The 12,669-nt window shown below is 33.3% G+C and overlaps 2 protein-coding genes across 6 annotated transcripts; one reads left to right on the top strand and one right to left on the bottom strand.

Annotated features, from left to right (window-relative positions):
• Nucleotides 1-1,255: 1,255 nt before the first annotated feature.
• Nucleotides 1,256-7,054, top strand: LOC129301658 (protein RETICULATA-RELATED 4, chloroplastic). Its single transcript, XM_054940243.1, has 8 exons — nucleotides 1,256-1,943; nucleotides 2,620-2,688; nucleotides 3,734-3,865; nucleotides 3,969-4,022; nucleotides 4,123-4,167; nucleotides 5,197-5,336; nucleotides 6,077-6,202; nucleotides 6,726-7,054. Exons 1-8 carry the CDS (start codon nucleotides 1,392-1,394, stop codon nucleotides 6,760-6,762), a joined length of 1,155 nt encoding a protein of 384 aa, XP_054796218.1. The 5' UTR covers nucleotides 1,256-1,391; the 3' UTR covers nucleotides 6,763-7,054.
• A 2,794-nt stretch (nucleotides 7,055-9,848) lies between these two features.
• LOC129301573 (cyclin-dependent protein kinase inhibitor SMR13-like) lies at nucleotides 9,849-11,222 on the bottom strand. Of its 5 annotated transcripts, none has more exons than XM_054940141.1 (2): nucleotides 10,569-11,222; nucleotides 9,849-10,493 (listed from the first exon to the last, which is right to left on the bottom strand). In XM_054940141.1, exon 2 carries the CDS (start codon nucleotides 10,461-10,463, stop codon nucleotides 10,047-10,049), a length of 417 nt encoding a protein of 138 aa, XP_054796116.1. In that variant the 5' UTR covers nucleotides 10,464-10,493; nucleotides 10,569-11,222; the 3' UTR covers nucleotides 9,849-10,046. The 5 variants fall into 5 exon arrangements, with proteins under 5 accessions (XP_054796116.1, XP_054796129.1, XP_054796110.1 ...); XM_054940154.1 differs by having other exon boundaries at nucleotides 9,849-10,490; XM_054940135.1 differs by having other exon boundaries at nucleotides 9,849-10,475.
• Between the last annotated feature and the right edge of the window lie 1,447 nt (nucleotides 11,223-12,669).

The raw sequence follows: 12,669 nt of genomic DNA, 5'->3' as shown, positions 1-12,669 counted from the left end.
CATTTTTCATAATTTTGAGGTTCTTTTATATCATTTTTTTAATCAATTAATGATTAAAATTAACTTTTACTACAATAAAAGCTAGATTATATTGTTTTCAAAAGTTGAAGGAAAATGTCAAACAAAAAATGAGTTTAAGATCCTAGACGAAATAATTTAAAATTTAATTTACTCTTTTACCCTATTTTAATACTAATCCTTATAAATTGAATTAACTTTTTCTTTTAAAAAACACCTTAAGTATAGGACTAGAGAGAATGTATCATATTCATCATCATTGAGTAATTCATATTTACCTTTGTTGAAATAAGAATAATATTTTTATGGTTAAAGTGCACTTTTAGTTTTTTAATTTTAAACAATGTTTTATTTTGATCCCTTAATTTTATAAAATATCATTTGATTTTTTAATCTTAATACTTTTAGCTTTGTCAACAACAAAGTCCTGCATTAAACTTCTAAATATTGAAAAAATATTATTAAATGTTAATATATTAAATTTAATTTTTTAAAATAACAATGATTGGCCAAAAAATAATCAAACAAACTTAATGATGTTTAGTGTTAGATATTTGAAAACATACTTTATAAAATTAAGAGAATAAATTGAAGTCTCATATAAAATTAAAAGATCAAATGTACACTTTAACATATTTTTATCATGATTATTTCCTTTTATGAAGATTTGAGATTTTCTTTCCAATTTTTCTTACCTTCCTTCTCATTTCATAATTTATAATTCCTGCCATTTGTAAGGTAAATTGGGGAAAAAGAACGAAAGGAAATTACATCACACAAGATATTTAACAATAAATGGTTGGCACATATAACCTAAAGTATATTATATGATTAACATAAAATCTAGTAAGTTTATTATATTTATAAAATATAATAATAAAGCAACATTAAATAATAGGAATTTGTCTCCATTTATCTCTTGATTTTTTTTAATCATTGAATCAATCTCAAAGTAAAAGAAAATGTCGTTTATGTACATAAACATATATGAAGATTCCACCTAACATTATATTCTCTTTTGAAATTGTTTTCAAAAGTTGACTTAATAAGTGTATATTTCCTTTTTGAAAAAGAAGAATCCACTGAAAATAAGAAAATTCTGCGGGCGTGAGAGCACGCGCGTGTATGACGAGGGTGGCTTTGCAGATTATGTCACACAGAAACCCCTAAAACCTCTTTCGTGAGCTCATTCCTCAGAAGTAACGCCCTCTTATAAGTTCCAACGGCCCAGCACCTGCAATTTCTTCCCATTTAATACCAACCCCTCAAAGAGCTTCAGACATAGAGAGAGAGGGGGAGGGAGAGAGAGAGAGAGAGAGAGATTCCCGCAGACACAGAGAGAGAAGCGAGGAAGAGGAAGGAAAGAGGCTACAATGTCCATCGCCTTCTGCTTCTCTCCTTCCTTCTCTTCTTCTTCCACTTCTAACCTTAATACCTTTTCTTCTTCTTCTTCATTGCCTTCCTCTTCCTTTCTTAACCTCCGCCTCTCTCTTCCTTCTTCGTCCCTTGTTCCTTCCTCCCCTCTCTCTTGCCATCGCAAGAACCTTGCTTTTGTTCTCTACTCCTCCTCTGCCTCCACTGTCACTGTTACCACCGGCGGCGGCGGGATCGGCGGAGGTGGACTCTCTGGAGGTGGCGGTGGCGGAGATGATGGAGGCAATGCTGGCGATGATAACGAGAAGAATGAGGCTATTTTGGTGTTGGCGGAGGTAGGGAGGTCGCTGGAGAGTTTGCCTACGGACTTGGCGACGGCGATCAAGGATGGGAAGATTCCTGCTTCGGTCGTGTCTCGGTTTCTGGAGCTCGAGAAGTCTCCTTTTTTCAGGTGGCTGCTTCAGTTTGGTGGCTTCAAAGAGCGTCTTTTGGCGGATGATCTGTTCTTGTTTAAAGTCTTTATGGAGTGCGGCGTTGGCATGTTCACCAAGGTTTGTGTTTTCTGCGTTTGATTAAATCGTATAAGGACTTAGATGGAAGAATATGAGACATATGTCAAGTAGTTTTAGATTTTCTGTCGCTAAGACATGTGGTTTTGTCGTTTTTGGCGATTCTGTCAAGTAATATGCAGAGATTCTTTCAGGCTTGTTATGTACGCTAGCTTTTTTTTGGAATAATCAAAGCTGATTCATTTTAGACGTGGATGATCTCTTGGTTGTTTTGGATGAGAAAATTTATGTATGGTTCCAAACTAATCCTCAGCCTTGAAGTTTAAGCTTTTTATTTACAACATCCCTTTTCAAGGATGAAACATGGATTACGATTTACAAATGATGACAACCTTTTGGATAAAACAAGACCATGAACGTTTATCTGTATGCGTTGATTTACTATTCCTTACTTGTCCATATGTTCCCAGAGAAATTAATTAATGACTAAGATATTCTCAATAACTCATTTGACTTTAAAAAGACTTGATGGTTGAAACTAGAACTCTGTGAGTTAGGCGCCTTATGAACTAGGATATATTGAAGATCTCAGTCCATAGAAATTATCTTATGAAACAATTATAACAACTTGACGAGGTATATTCCCCCTGTCTCTTTAAGCATGTGCTAATTGACAGTGCCCTCGTACTTATCTTTTTTCTTTGGTTCTATTTCCCAGACTGCTGCTGAGTATGAGCGGCGCAGAGAGAAATTTTTTGATGAGCTGGAAATTGTTTTTGCTGATGTGGTATGACCATTCTCATTGTGTTATTGCTCTTTAGTCTGCATGCTGTTCTGCTATCTTTTCAGTTACAGCACATCTATGAGTATTTCACTCAGGGCAACAACATGATCAACGGCTCTACTTGGTTATAAACTGCTTCTAACGCTCCAATATTTTTGCTCCTCTTTTTGTTTATTGGCTTAAATCCTTTTTCTTTAAATTTATATGTATTATAGTTGAAGGGGATTTTATTGACACTTCACCTATGCCTCAGCACTATGCTGTCTTGCTTGATTTCTATTTAGACAACTGCAGAGAAAATAAATTATTCATTCCTTTCACTATGAATTTTCAATATTTTCTCATTTGTTCAATGTTGAGAATCAATGTAAGATCAATATATCTGATTGTAAATGTACAATGCTACAGATAGGCAGTAAAATAGACAACAGTTTTTTAAGTACTACATAACTAGTACAGATAGATGAAACAAAATATTACAACTAAAAGAATGGCATGTTTTGTGAGACTTGTGAAGTTGTGGCTTATTCTTTGACTCAATTCAGAAATTTAGTTGCAATTTTGTGGTTCTTTCTATATGTTATTATATGCTCTGAAATGCAGCAAACCTCTAGGCATGGTTCTTAATGAATTGAATTGGTGGAAGAAGTAAGCAGTTTAAGTAGGTTTCCTCTCAATGGGCAAAGTGACCTCTGACAATGTATAAAGTGGTGCATTATCTTTCGTGATTGCTTGGTAACATATAGAAAAAGAATGCGTTTCTGCCTTTGTTTTCATTTTCTGAAAAAATTTCTTTCTTTGGTTGAAAAGCTGTTCTTTGCTTGAAGATGACTTTATACTGTAACATCTGAATTTAACATGTGATGTGTGCGTGTTTTATTTATTTATTTGTTTTTATTCTTTATTGAGTCTTATACTCTGAACTCTAATTCGTGTGTGTCTACATTTTATACCTTGCATTCTACATTTCACTGAGAATATCACATGCTGCGAAATATCTATTAATTTTAATTGCATACACAACTTACCTCTTACATCTTAACATCAGGTCATGGCCATTCTTGCTGATTTCATGCTGGTCTATCTACCTGCGCCTACTGTATCTCTTAGACCACCACTTTCAATCAGTGCAGGACCCATTGCAAAGTTTTTCCACAACTGCCCTGATAATGCATTTCAGGTGTTTATATTTCACATCGATTGATAGCTTAGATTTAATAAACAGTTTTGTTTTTGCCAAATTTTGAGTGAATGGTTGTCTATAACATTTATTTTCCCTGCAGGTGTCTCTCTCTGGAACACCATATTCCTTAATACAGAGGGTTGGTGCGATTCTGGTATGTACCATTTGGTAATCTCTGTCTTGCAATTTTTTTTTTCATCCTTTTATATATTTCTAGTACTTATTTTTCTATATGATTGTTTTTCATGGCACAGCGTAATGGAACAAAGCTTTTTGCTGTGGGAACTGCTTCCTCACTGGTCAGTTCTTATCTTTCTGGGAGATTTGGCTCTTTCTTGATTGAAATGATTAGACATTTAGAGTTTGGGCATTGCGTGATCATGTTATGCCCTATGATTTACACGGGCATTTCTTGATTTATTATTCATCAGAAAAGCTGAGCTAACTCAATTAGGAAATTGGGTTGATTGATCTGGCCTTTGCATTTACCTTTGTGTGGTTCTAGCCAGAACTAGTATTGTATGAACTCAAGCTTGAAAAAGGGCCAAAAAAAAAAAGCTGGGTTTTTCATTGTTATTGCTAGTGATATTTTATTCTAAATGGCTAGCCATTAGTTTATACATTTTAGTAATGCTCTATGTATCTTGCTGTCGATGACTTTGCTATGCATCTAGACTGCTGGGAGTTCTTTGCTTTCATTCCCATTATTAATATGGCTTGAGTCTTCCTTCATTAGACGGACCCTTCCACTTCCTATCTGTTGAAAGTAGTTGTAAGCAACAAAATTATAAACACGATTGATATAATTCATTCAACAACTTAAATTTTGAGAGGAGGACGACTAGTTGATTTATTAATCTCCTTTGCAAAAATATGGCCAACAGAATCTTCCATCAGTTGACTAATGTGAGAGGGAAATTATGTACAGGCAGGTCAACATGGATGTGGATAAAATGAACATAATCCTTTCTTCCTTGCTTTGCATAATTTATTATATGCATCTCCCTTCCAGACAACCACCCGGAGGCGCCCAAAAAAAACATAAAAAATAAATCTGTTCATTCTCCTTGAGTGGGAGGACTGATTTGGCATGCATAATATATATTTATCATGAATAATTTGCAAATGTTCTTTAAACCTTTCATCTATTTGTTCTTTAGAGTGATATAGGGAAAGGAATAAGAGATTGTTAAGGATTCATATGGTATTTTTTTTAGCTTCTTGCTTTATCAAATACTCTTTTCTCGTCTTTTCACTTAAAATGTTTTGAGTTGAAGTGAAATTAATTGGGTATGGACACTGACACGTTACCTTTGGTTTTCATTCAGGTTGGGACAGCTGTGACAAATGCCTTGATTAATGCTAAGAAGGCTGTTGACAAGTCTTCTGCTGGAGAAATTGAAAATGTTCCAATTTTATCCACCAGTGCAGCCTATGGTGTCTATATGGCAGTTTCCAGCAACCTCAGGTAAAAAAATGGTGAATTTATTGGTGATTATGGTCTGAAGTCTGTTGATGCTTCTAAAATGCTTTTGCATTAGTGGTTTTCCACTGATGAAATGTGATGCTGTCTAATAATTGATGTAATATTTGGAAAATCTATTTCATTGTAAATTATTAGTTACTGAGACATGCGATGGGTATTGCATTGGGAAAATAATATGCAAAAGTTTAAACAAAATATGGAAAATAATGTGTAAGAAATTAAATCATGTTTATATGTTGACTACATAAACTTTGGTCGGTAATAATTCTGTCAGCATAGTCATTGTTAGTTTTACACTTTTACTCAAGAATCACTTACTGCTGCCTTAACTTGATGTACCGTGATAAATTGCTTCCATAGAAAAGCCATGTTATTTTCAAAAGTTTTAATTTAATAGTTCAATTTTAAAGTTCTTATTCGCTTTCAGAACTTTTTGAATTTTGTATGATCTGTGTTACCTTGGTGCTGGTTGGGGGCCTGTAGGTATAGTGTCTCTTTAACCTTGATTCTGTCATTGTTCCCAAAAAAAGATATAGCCATCCATTGGCATTTGTAAGAATTATATATGCAATCGTAGCAAGCTCTTAATGCATTTCTCGCAGGAGAAAACTCAGGTTTTCTGAAATGAACTTGTTCATCACACCAGTGACAAGATATATATACACATATATATTCTCTGTTTTCTAGAATATATGCCTAATAGTTTGATTGTGTAATCTTAGGTATCAAGTTCTTGCTGGGATTATTGAACAGCGGCTTTTGGAGCCTTTGCTACACCAGCATAAGCTTATACTTAGTGCAGTTTGCTTTGCTGTGCGGACCGGCAATACATACCTTGGTTCATTACTGTAAGAAATGTCTTCCCTCTAATTTTTTCTTCTTGCTGGATTTCCTTTTGCTGATATGTTTGGGGGAAATTATAGAAGTTATTCTTTTGTGTCTTATTTATAAGTCACTTCTAGCATGTTTAACTAGAATTAATGAAATCCTTAAACTCTGTCTAAAAATTCAACAAGTTTCCAACTTTATCTTTATTAAATATACTTTAAAAATAAAATACTCTAACATTAATCCTTGTTGAGAGAGGTGTTTGCATTTAGTACTCGACTGTGCCTCGAATAAGGATTGCCTTCAATAGAAAGATACTTGCGAGCAATAAAAAGAACTCCAACATTTCATAACCTTTCCCCTATTTAAAAGGGGCAAAAGGGCAAAGATAAACACAAGGAGGTGCCTTGTAAAATATAAATAGGACCAAACAAATATTCTCTCTATCCCATAAATAAAACTAGAGAAGTATCTTTCTTTTATGGAAAAGCATGAAAATAAAAAAGCTTTATTTGCAGCTCATGTTTTGCGACTGTGTTGCAGGTGGGTGGATTATGCTCGTTGGATTGGAGTTCAGTAGGCTTGACAGCTCAAGAGCACAAGAATTCATTTAGGCTGCTATCTTTCTCTTTGTTGATTACACGTTTTTCTGGATTCGCATTCGCTTTTTATTACAGAACATCATATTACAAGAGTAGGCCAGAGGATTTTTTATTTATAATTTTTTTAAAAGGGAAAAAGGTATTTGATTGGGAGGTTTTCTAGTAGGAATAGGATTGATAAGGCTTCGGTTTTCTGTCATCCTCCCTCAATATATTGATATGCTTGTTGCTGATTCTCATTTTTTATTATTAGATTATCTCATTGATCAATTGAAGCTCGCGGACATAATTTTGAAAACTCTTATCATATGGTTGTTGCAAATTGAAAGAGCTGAGGAAGCCAAGCTTTTGTCTTTAGCAAAAGAAACCTACTCCTTCCAAAGTCCTTGTATTTTCTAACGCTTTGAAGGGAAAGATTTTAAATTTTCCTAAATATTTATCTTCCTTTCTTCCTTTCATCTTTGTTTTTTATTGACTCAAACGTATTAAAATACAAAAAATATGGCGGGATCAAGTCTCGTAACCTCTATTTTTTAAATCATTTTCTTCCCACTTCTTTAATCATAACCATTCATCACACATACTGATGCCAATGGTTATGACTATGGAAGTGAAGGGAAAATGATTGTGATAAATCGAAAGAGGTTGTGTCCGGACTAACACCGGAAAAGCCCGAACTTGAATGGGCAATGGTGATTAAGCCGAGTCTCTCCTGTTCAATACACCTCACATCCTTTTAAAAGGTTTTATAAAGAACAAACCAAGTGTGTTGTAGGACTGGAATAATGTCCTAGTGCAGTGTGCATCTTTCTCTATAGACAAGGGTTAAGTGAGCATGGGTGTATACATTTGATCTCTTGAAAAAAAAAAAAACAAGAAAAAAGCTCCCATGAATCTCCAAAAAAAAAAAAAAAACCAATGTTATGCTCATCTGGGTAATATGTTTCACTAGAGCAATCAGTATTCAGTTGAGGTGATAATTGCTGATGTAGAACCAGGTTTATATGGGTTAGGTCCGTCCATTTTCCAGCTCTGCAATGCAATGATGTAAAACACAAGCATCTTCTCATGTGGAGTCCTGATAGTATAAGTGAAACTTACCGACAAAATACGCATTGTCACCCAAAAATGCCTCTGCTAGTCCGTGTACGATGATAAAAGATAAGGGGACAACAACAGTTGTCTTTCCATTATGTGCTACAGCGGATCTTTTTGTGCATCTTCTCTACATCTTACAATGAAGCTATGATCAATAGCTTCCTTTATAACTTTTTATTTTTTTTTTCCCTAAATTGTTTGTAAGAAAATGTATAAAATATATACTGAACTTGGTAGACATTTAAAAGTGGCAACATAGTACACTAAGTGGCCCAACTGTTATAAAGTGAGACCTGCGGCTTGAGATGTTATGATTGACATTCTTCCAGCTATGATTTCATTAACACAACGTTTGGTTCAATCCAAGGGAAGGGTTGAGATTTTAATAAAATGAAAGTGAGATATTTATAAAAGGATAGGGAGGGAGGGGACGGAGAATTTATTCCCTCCATTCTGTTTTAACCAAACAAGGATGTAAGAGGATGCTAATGAGGATTGAAATGTAGACACACCGTCTCATTAAAAAAATAAACATGAGGTTAAAACATCTTGAAAATTATAATTATTTTAAAAATAATTAAAATTACGATTAATTTTCTAATAATATTACTATAAATTTTAAAATTATTTAAATTAAACTTAACAATAATGTTTTCCTAAAAAATTTGACAGAAGGATAATATAACTTTTAATCTCCAAACCTTTTCTCACTTATTTAGTTTTTTAATTTTGACTTAGTACTACTCAATTTTTTTAGTTTATTGAATTAAGAAATTATAACGATTAAGTTGTATCGATTAAGTCAAGGAACTTTAAAAAATTAAGTTTTGAGTCAAAGGATTAAATTATTTTGAATCAAAGTTCATGAATTGAATTTATAATTGAGAGCAAGTTTAAGAACCAAAAGTTATACAAATTAGAACCATTATTAGTGCGATTTACAAGGAGCCATACAGTGAGGATCTACGCCCAAGTGAATGAAGTTGGCATTTGTTAATTAGAAGAAAGGGATTGTTACAACAGAAGCAAACAATATAATTGCAGAAATTGGATTACATATCCTCCACCAACCTCCACACACACCAATTCTAACATACGAGGACAAGAGGCACATTAAGACACACCATTCACAAATATATTGCCATGATTGAGCTTATTAATTAATTAACAGGCATATGCAATATTAAATATGCAAATGCAAGCAAAAACTCTCAAGGTCCCAGCACAGCCACAAAAGCAAATGATAAAGCCCCAATTAATTACTAGTTATACCCAATATGATATACTCTTAAACATCAGCCTCTTTAACACGCACTCCCTCCAACCCTAATTCCAAGGCAAAGTTTTGAAGTCCTATTTGATCTTAAATATAGGGCAAAGATGTGGTAGTTATTTTTTTCCAATATTACCACTCCTTAATTGTGTAACGGTGTAATTCCTAGACACACTTTATTGTGGTCATTAAGAAGGGAAAAATTGGAAAGTCAATTTTTTTTAAAGTTTAAGGATATTAACTATTGTTATTTAAGAATCATCGAATTTGGTTAATTTTTGCCTTATGATTAGAAACGGAGGAAATATGTTTAATTTTGCTACCAGACATGCAGATATGTTCAGACAAAGTTGCAGGATATATAATATTGTCGTTGAAAAAATATTACAATGTTGTATATTGTGCATTTTGTAAATAGAGGAACATTATTTATCTTTTAAGCTCTAATTAATGTCGAAACTAACGAAGGATCCATAACTAAATGAAATTGAACGCTCATCCTAGCCTGTACTAGTTCTTAAGCCAGCAGATATGAATTAAGTATGATCAGCAGAAAGAGGAACCAAATTAAAGCTTTGTTCCCTGTGATCATCCACACACCAAAATCTAAAATTCTCAAAACATATTCAACCTCTCAATTTCTAGAGTTAAAAAGATTAAAAGAAGGTCGTACACTAAAAAAAAAAAAAGAACTTGAAATCTGCAACATCTTCTGAAGCTATATCATGGTCTTAAAATTGTGGGCATGCAAGGATTATTACTGTTTCCCCCTTTGTGTAACTTTCCACAACAAAACAGCCAAGAACACAATTTAAGAACTCAATGATGGTACAAACACACAAGTCCATGTGTATATATATATGTATGTATATGTATAACTACTAAAAGAAATTAAACTGAAATATCTCGAAGTGCACCAAGGAAGAACAGCTCAAGCTCAGGAGAAGCAAAGAATGGGATTGATGATCGAAGATTGGAGCAAATGGAAAGTGATTTTGGCTTCTTAGGTGGAGGAGGACATGATGAAACTTGCGGTAGACGAAATCTCTGAGCTTTTGGGGTAGAACAGCCATCGTCATCATGATCTGATGAAATATCAAGCTCTTCTAATGTCTGTGAGCAATACTGATCGTTGGAGCAGAGGCTAGCAGGAGAAGATGACATCATCATTTCTACATCACTACTTCTGGTATTGTTTTTTTGTGGATTTTGCTTCTTTTTCTTCACTGAATTGAATCTTCTGGGCTTTAGTTTCCTCCTTGTTTTCACCCTTGAACATGTCGCTGATGAGCTTCCAGAAGGGGCCATTTTCAACAGATACTAAGCAAAAGGGTTCTTCTGGATTTTAATATTACTTGGAAACAACAATATATAAAAGAACTGAAAATATAGAGAAAACTTGTAGGTACGTACTTACAAATCTTTCAGAACCAATACAGATGAAATCCAGGTGTCTTCAGAGTTAATCTTGTTCTCTTAGTTCGGCAAGTTGTACGTGAGGGATTAGCTCCTTCTATTAGACTTCACCCTTGTTGATGAAAATTAAGGTTAATTAAAAGTGGGCTTTTTTGAGTAATGGTTTAGCTTGGATTTGGATTCTTTGCAGTAGATTGCAAATAATGCCGTTAAAAAGAGATAGGGATATACACAGAAGACAACGAGTAAAGAGGGGGAAAAGAGTTAATATTTGAACTTGTTCCTCTTTATCACTCTCTTTTTAAATGCATGACTCTTTGAGTGTAAAGAATCCTATTTGATTCAGCTATCCACCATAAGGAATTTTCAAAACAGTGATTTTCTTTTGGCGCAGTGGTGCTGAAGTTGTCTTTAGAGAAGAAAAAGATTTCAATTCATTATCAGTGGGAGCCAAAATTTGAGAGAATAATTCAGAAAGCAAGATTTCTGGGAAAAAGGAGATCAATCAGACTTAGGATTCTAAAGATTCATCTGATACTGATAAGAGAAGACACAAGTTAAAATAAACCCTACCACAAAGCTTTAATTAGGAAGAACCATTCAAGGCAGACAAATGAATACAGAATCTTCATGAAGAAGAGATCGATCAGTTTTGTGGAACTAAAACCTATCTTAAACCCTTGAAACACACATATAACTCAAAGAAAATTCAAACTTATATATAGCAACCAATAAAAAAATAAGAAAGAAATAAAGAGGGGGGAAGTCAGGAAACAGACAAAGAGATCGTGTGCTTTTTCAGGTTGCTGTTACTAAAGTCGTCTTTTAAAAATAAATGGTGACACTCCAATACATATCGTAGAAAGCAAGTAAATATAAATAAAATTAAATGGTGACAAGTAGGGAAGGAGAATCCCACTTGCATCTGCTTTAGAAATACAAATATATACATCAGACTGAAATGAAAACATATATATACAGTTAAATTAGGAAAAGCAGGTGGTGGCACTTATTTCTACGCTAATGGGTGCACGCCTTTGATCTTTTGATTCATGTGAGTTCGTGCATTGTTCTTTTACCCTCAATCATAAAAGCAGAAAAAAGATATCACTTGATATATCCTATAGCTTGTGTTCTCATCATTGGACTGACGTTTCCAAATGCCAACTTTCAACATCTAAAGCAGTTATATCCGTTACTATGAAGGAACTACGGTAACCGCAAGTAATTAATTAATAAAGAATGGAGTAACTACATATACACACACACACACTTCTCAAGTTCTTATTATATGATACTTTCAATCATTTTATACATCTTAAGAAAAGTTAGTTTTTTTTCTTAATATCATTAAAAAGTGAGATATATTTTCATTTTTACTCTTAACTTTAAATAATAATACAACTATATTAAATACCTTCATGCTAATCAAGAAGGGATAATATTAAAAAAAGTGATTTAATTATTACAAAGTGTCTTATATTTTGGATTAAAAATTAATTTTAGAAAATGTCTTATAAATAAGACTAGAGGGAGTATTTAATAGGAGGGAGTAGCTTCCAATTTAGCTCAAGAAATATATATATTATATTTCATATTTAGATGACAATACATAATTGAATGAAAGAAAATTCAAGCCTTTAAGAAAGTGGAATTAATTAGATTTTTTTAGCAGTTGGTTCATGTTAATTATAATTATATGAAATGATATGATTTGTATTACTTGAGAGAATTTTCTAGCATAAGTGTTGACTGAATTCTCGTGTTTATTATTTCATTCATTGTAATTATTCTAAAATAATCCCATGTTTATTAGGATACTTCCCCCTTTATATATATACACACACACACACTCTTCTATTCTTAATAAATGAACATAACATAGTTTACACTCAAATTCGCCTCTTGTTTTTTTCTCGTGTTTTTCTACATTGATATCTGTCAAGTACACTTGTTTCGTTCAGTCCCATTTTTATGCACAATATTTCACCTTCAACCTCAAATTTGATAGTTGAAGGTGGGAGGGGAAAAAAACAAAAAGCGTTATGGAAGAGGAGTGAATATATATATATATATATATAGCAGATTACTGAGATTA

The sequence above is a fragment of the Prosopis cineraria genome, unplaced genomic scaffold (genome assembly GCF_029017545.1).
Source record: "Prosopis cineraria cultivar Desert tree isolate PC_DT_omini unplaced genomic scaffold, ASM2901754v1 PC2, whole genome shotgun sequence".
NCBI classification, from domain to species: Eukaryota; Viridiplantae; Streptophyta; class Magnoliopsida; order Fabales; family Fabaceae; genus Prosopis; species Prosopis cineraria.
Note: the sequence above shows the minus strand (reverse complement) of the source record. Positions and strands in the feature narration are given on the sequence as shown.

Excerpts from the sequence above, each read along its gene's own strand:
- LOC129301658 (XM_054940243.1), top strand. The coding sequence starts at position 1,392 with ATGTCCATCGCCTTCTGCTTCTCTCCTTCCTTCTCTTCTTCTTCCACT. Across the intron at positions 4,168-5,196 it reads TGGGAACTGCTTCCTCACTG|GTTGGGACAGCTGTGACAAA; the intron begins GTCAGTTCTTAT and ends GTTTTCATTCAG. Across the intron at positions 6,203-6,725 it reads ACATACCTTGGTTCATTACT|GTGGGTGGATTATGCTCGTT; the intron begins GTAAGAAATGTC and ends ACTGTGTTGCAG.
- LOC129301573 (XM_054940141.1), bottom strand. The coding sequence starts at position 10,463 with ATGGCCCCTTCTGGAAGCTCATCAGCGACATGTTCAAGGGTGAAAACA.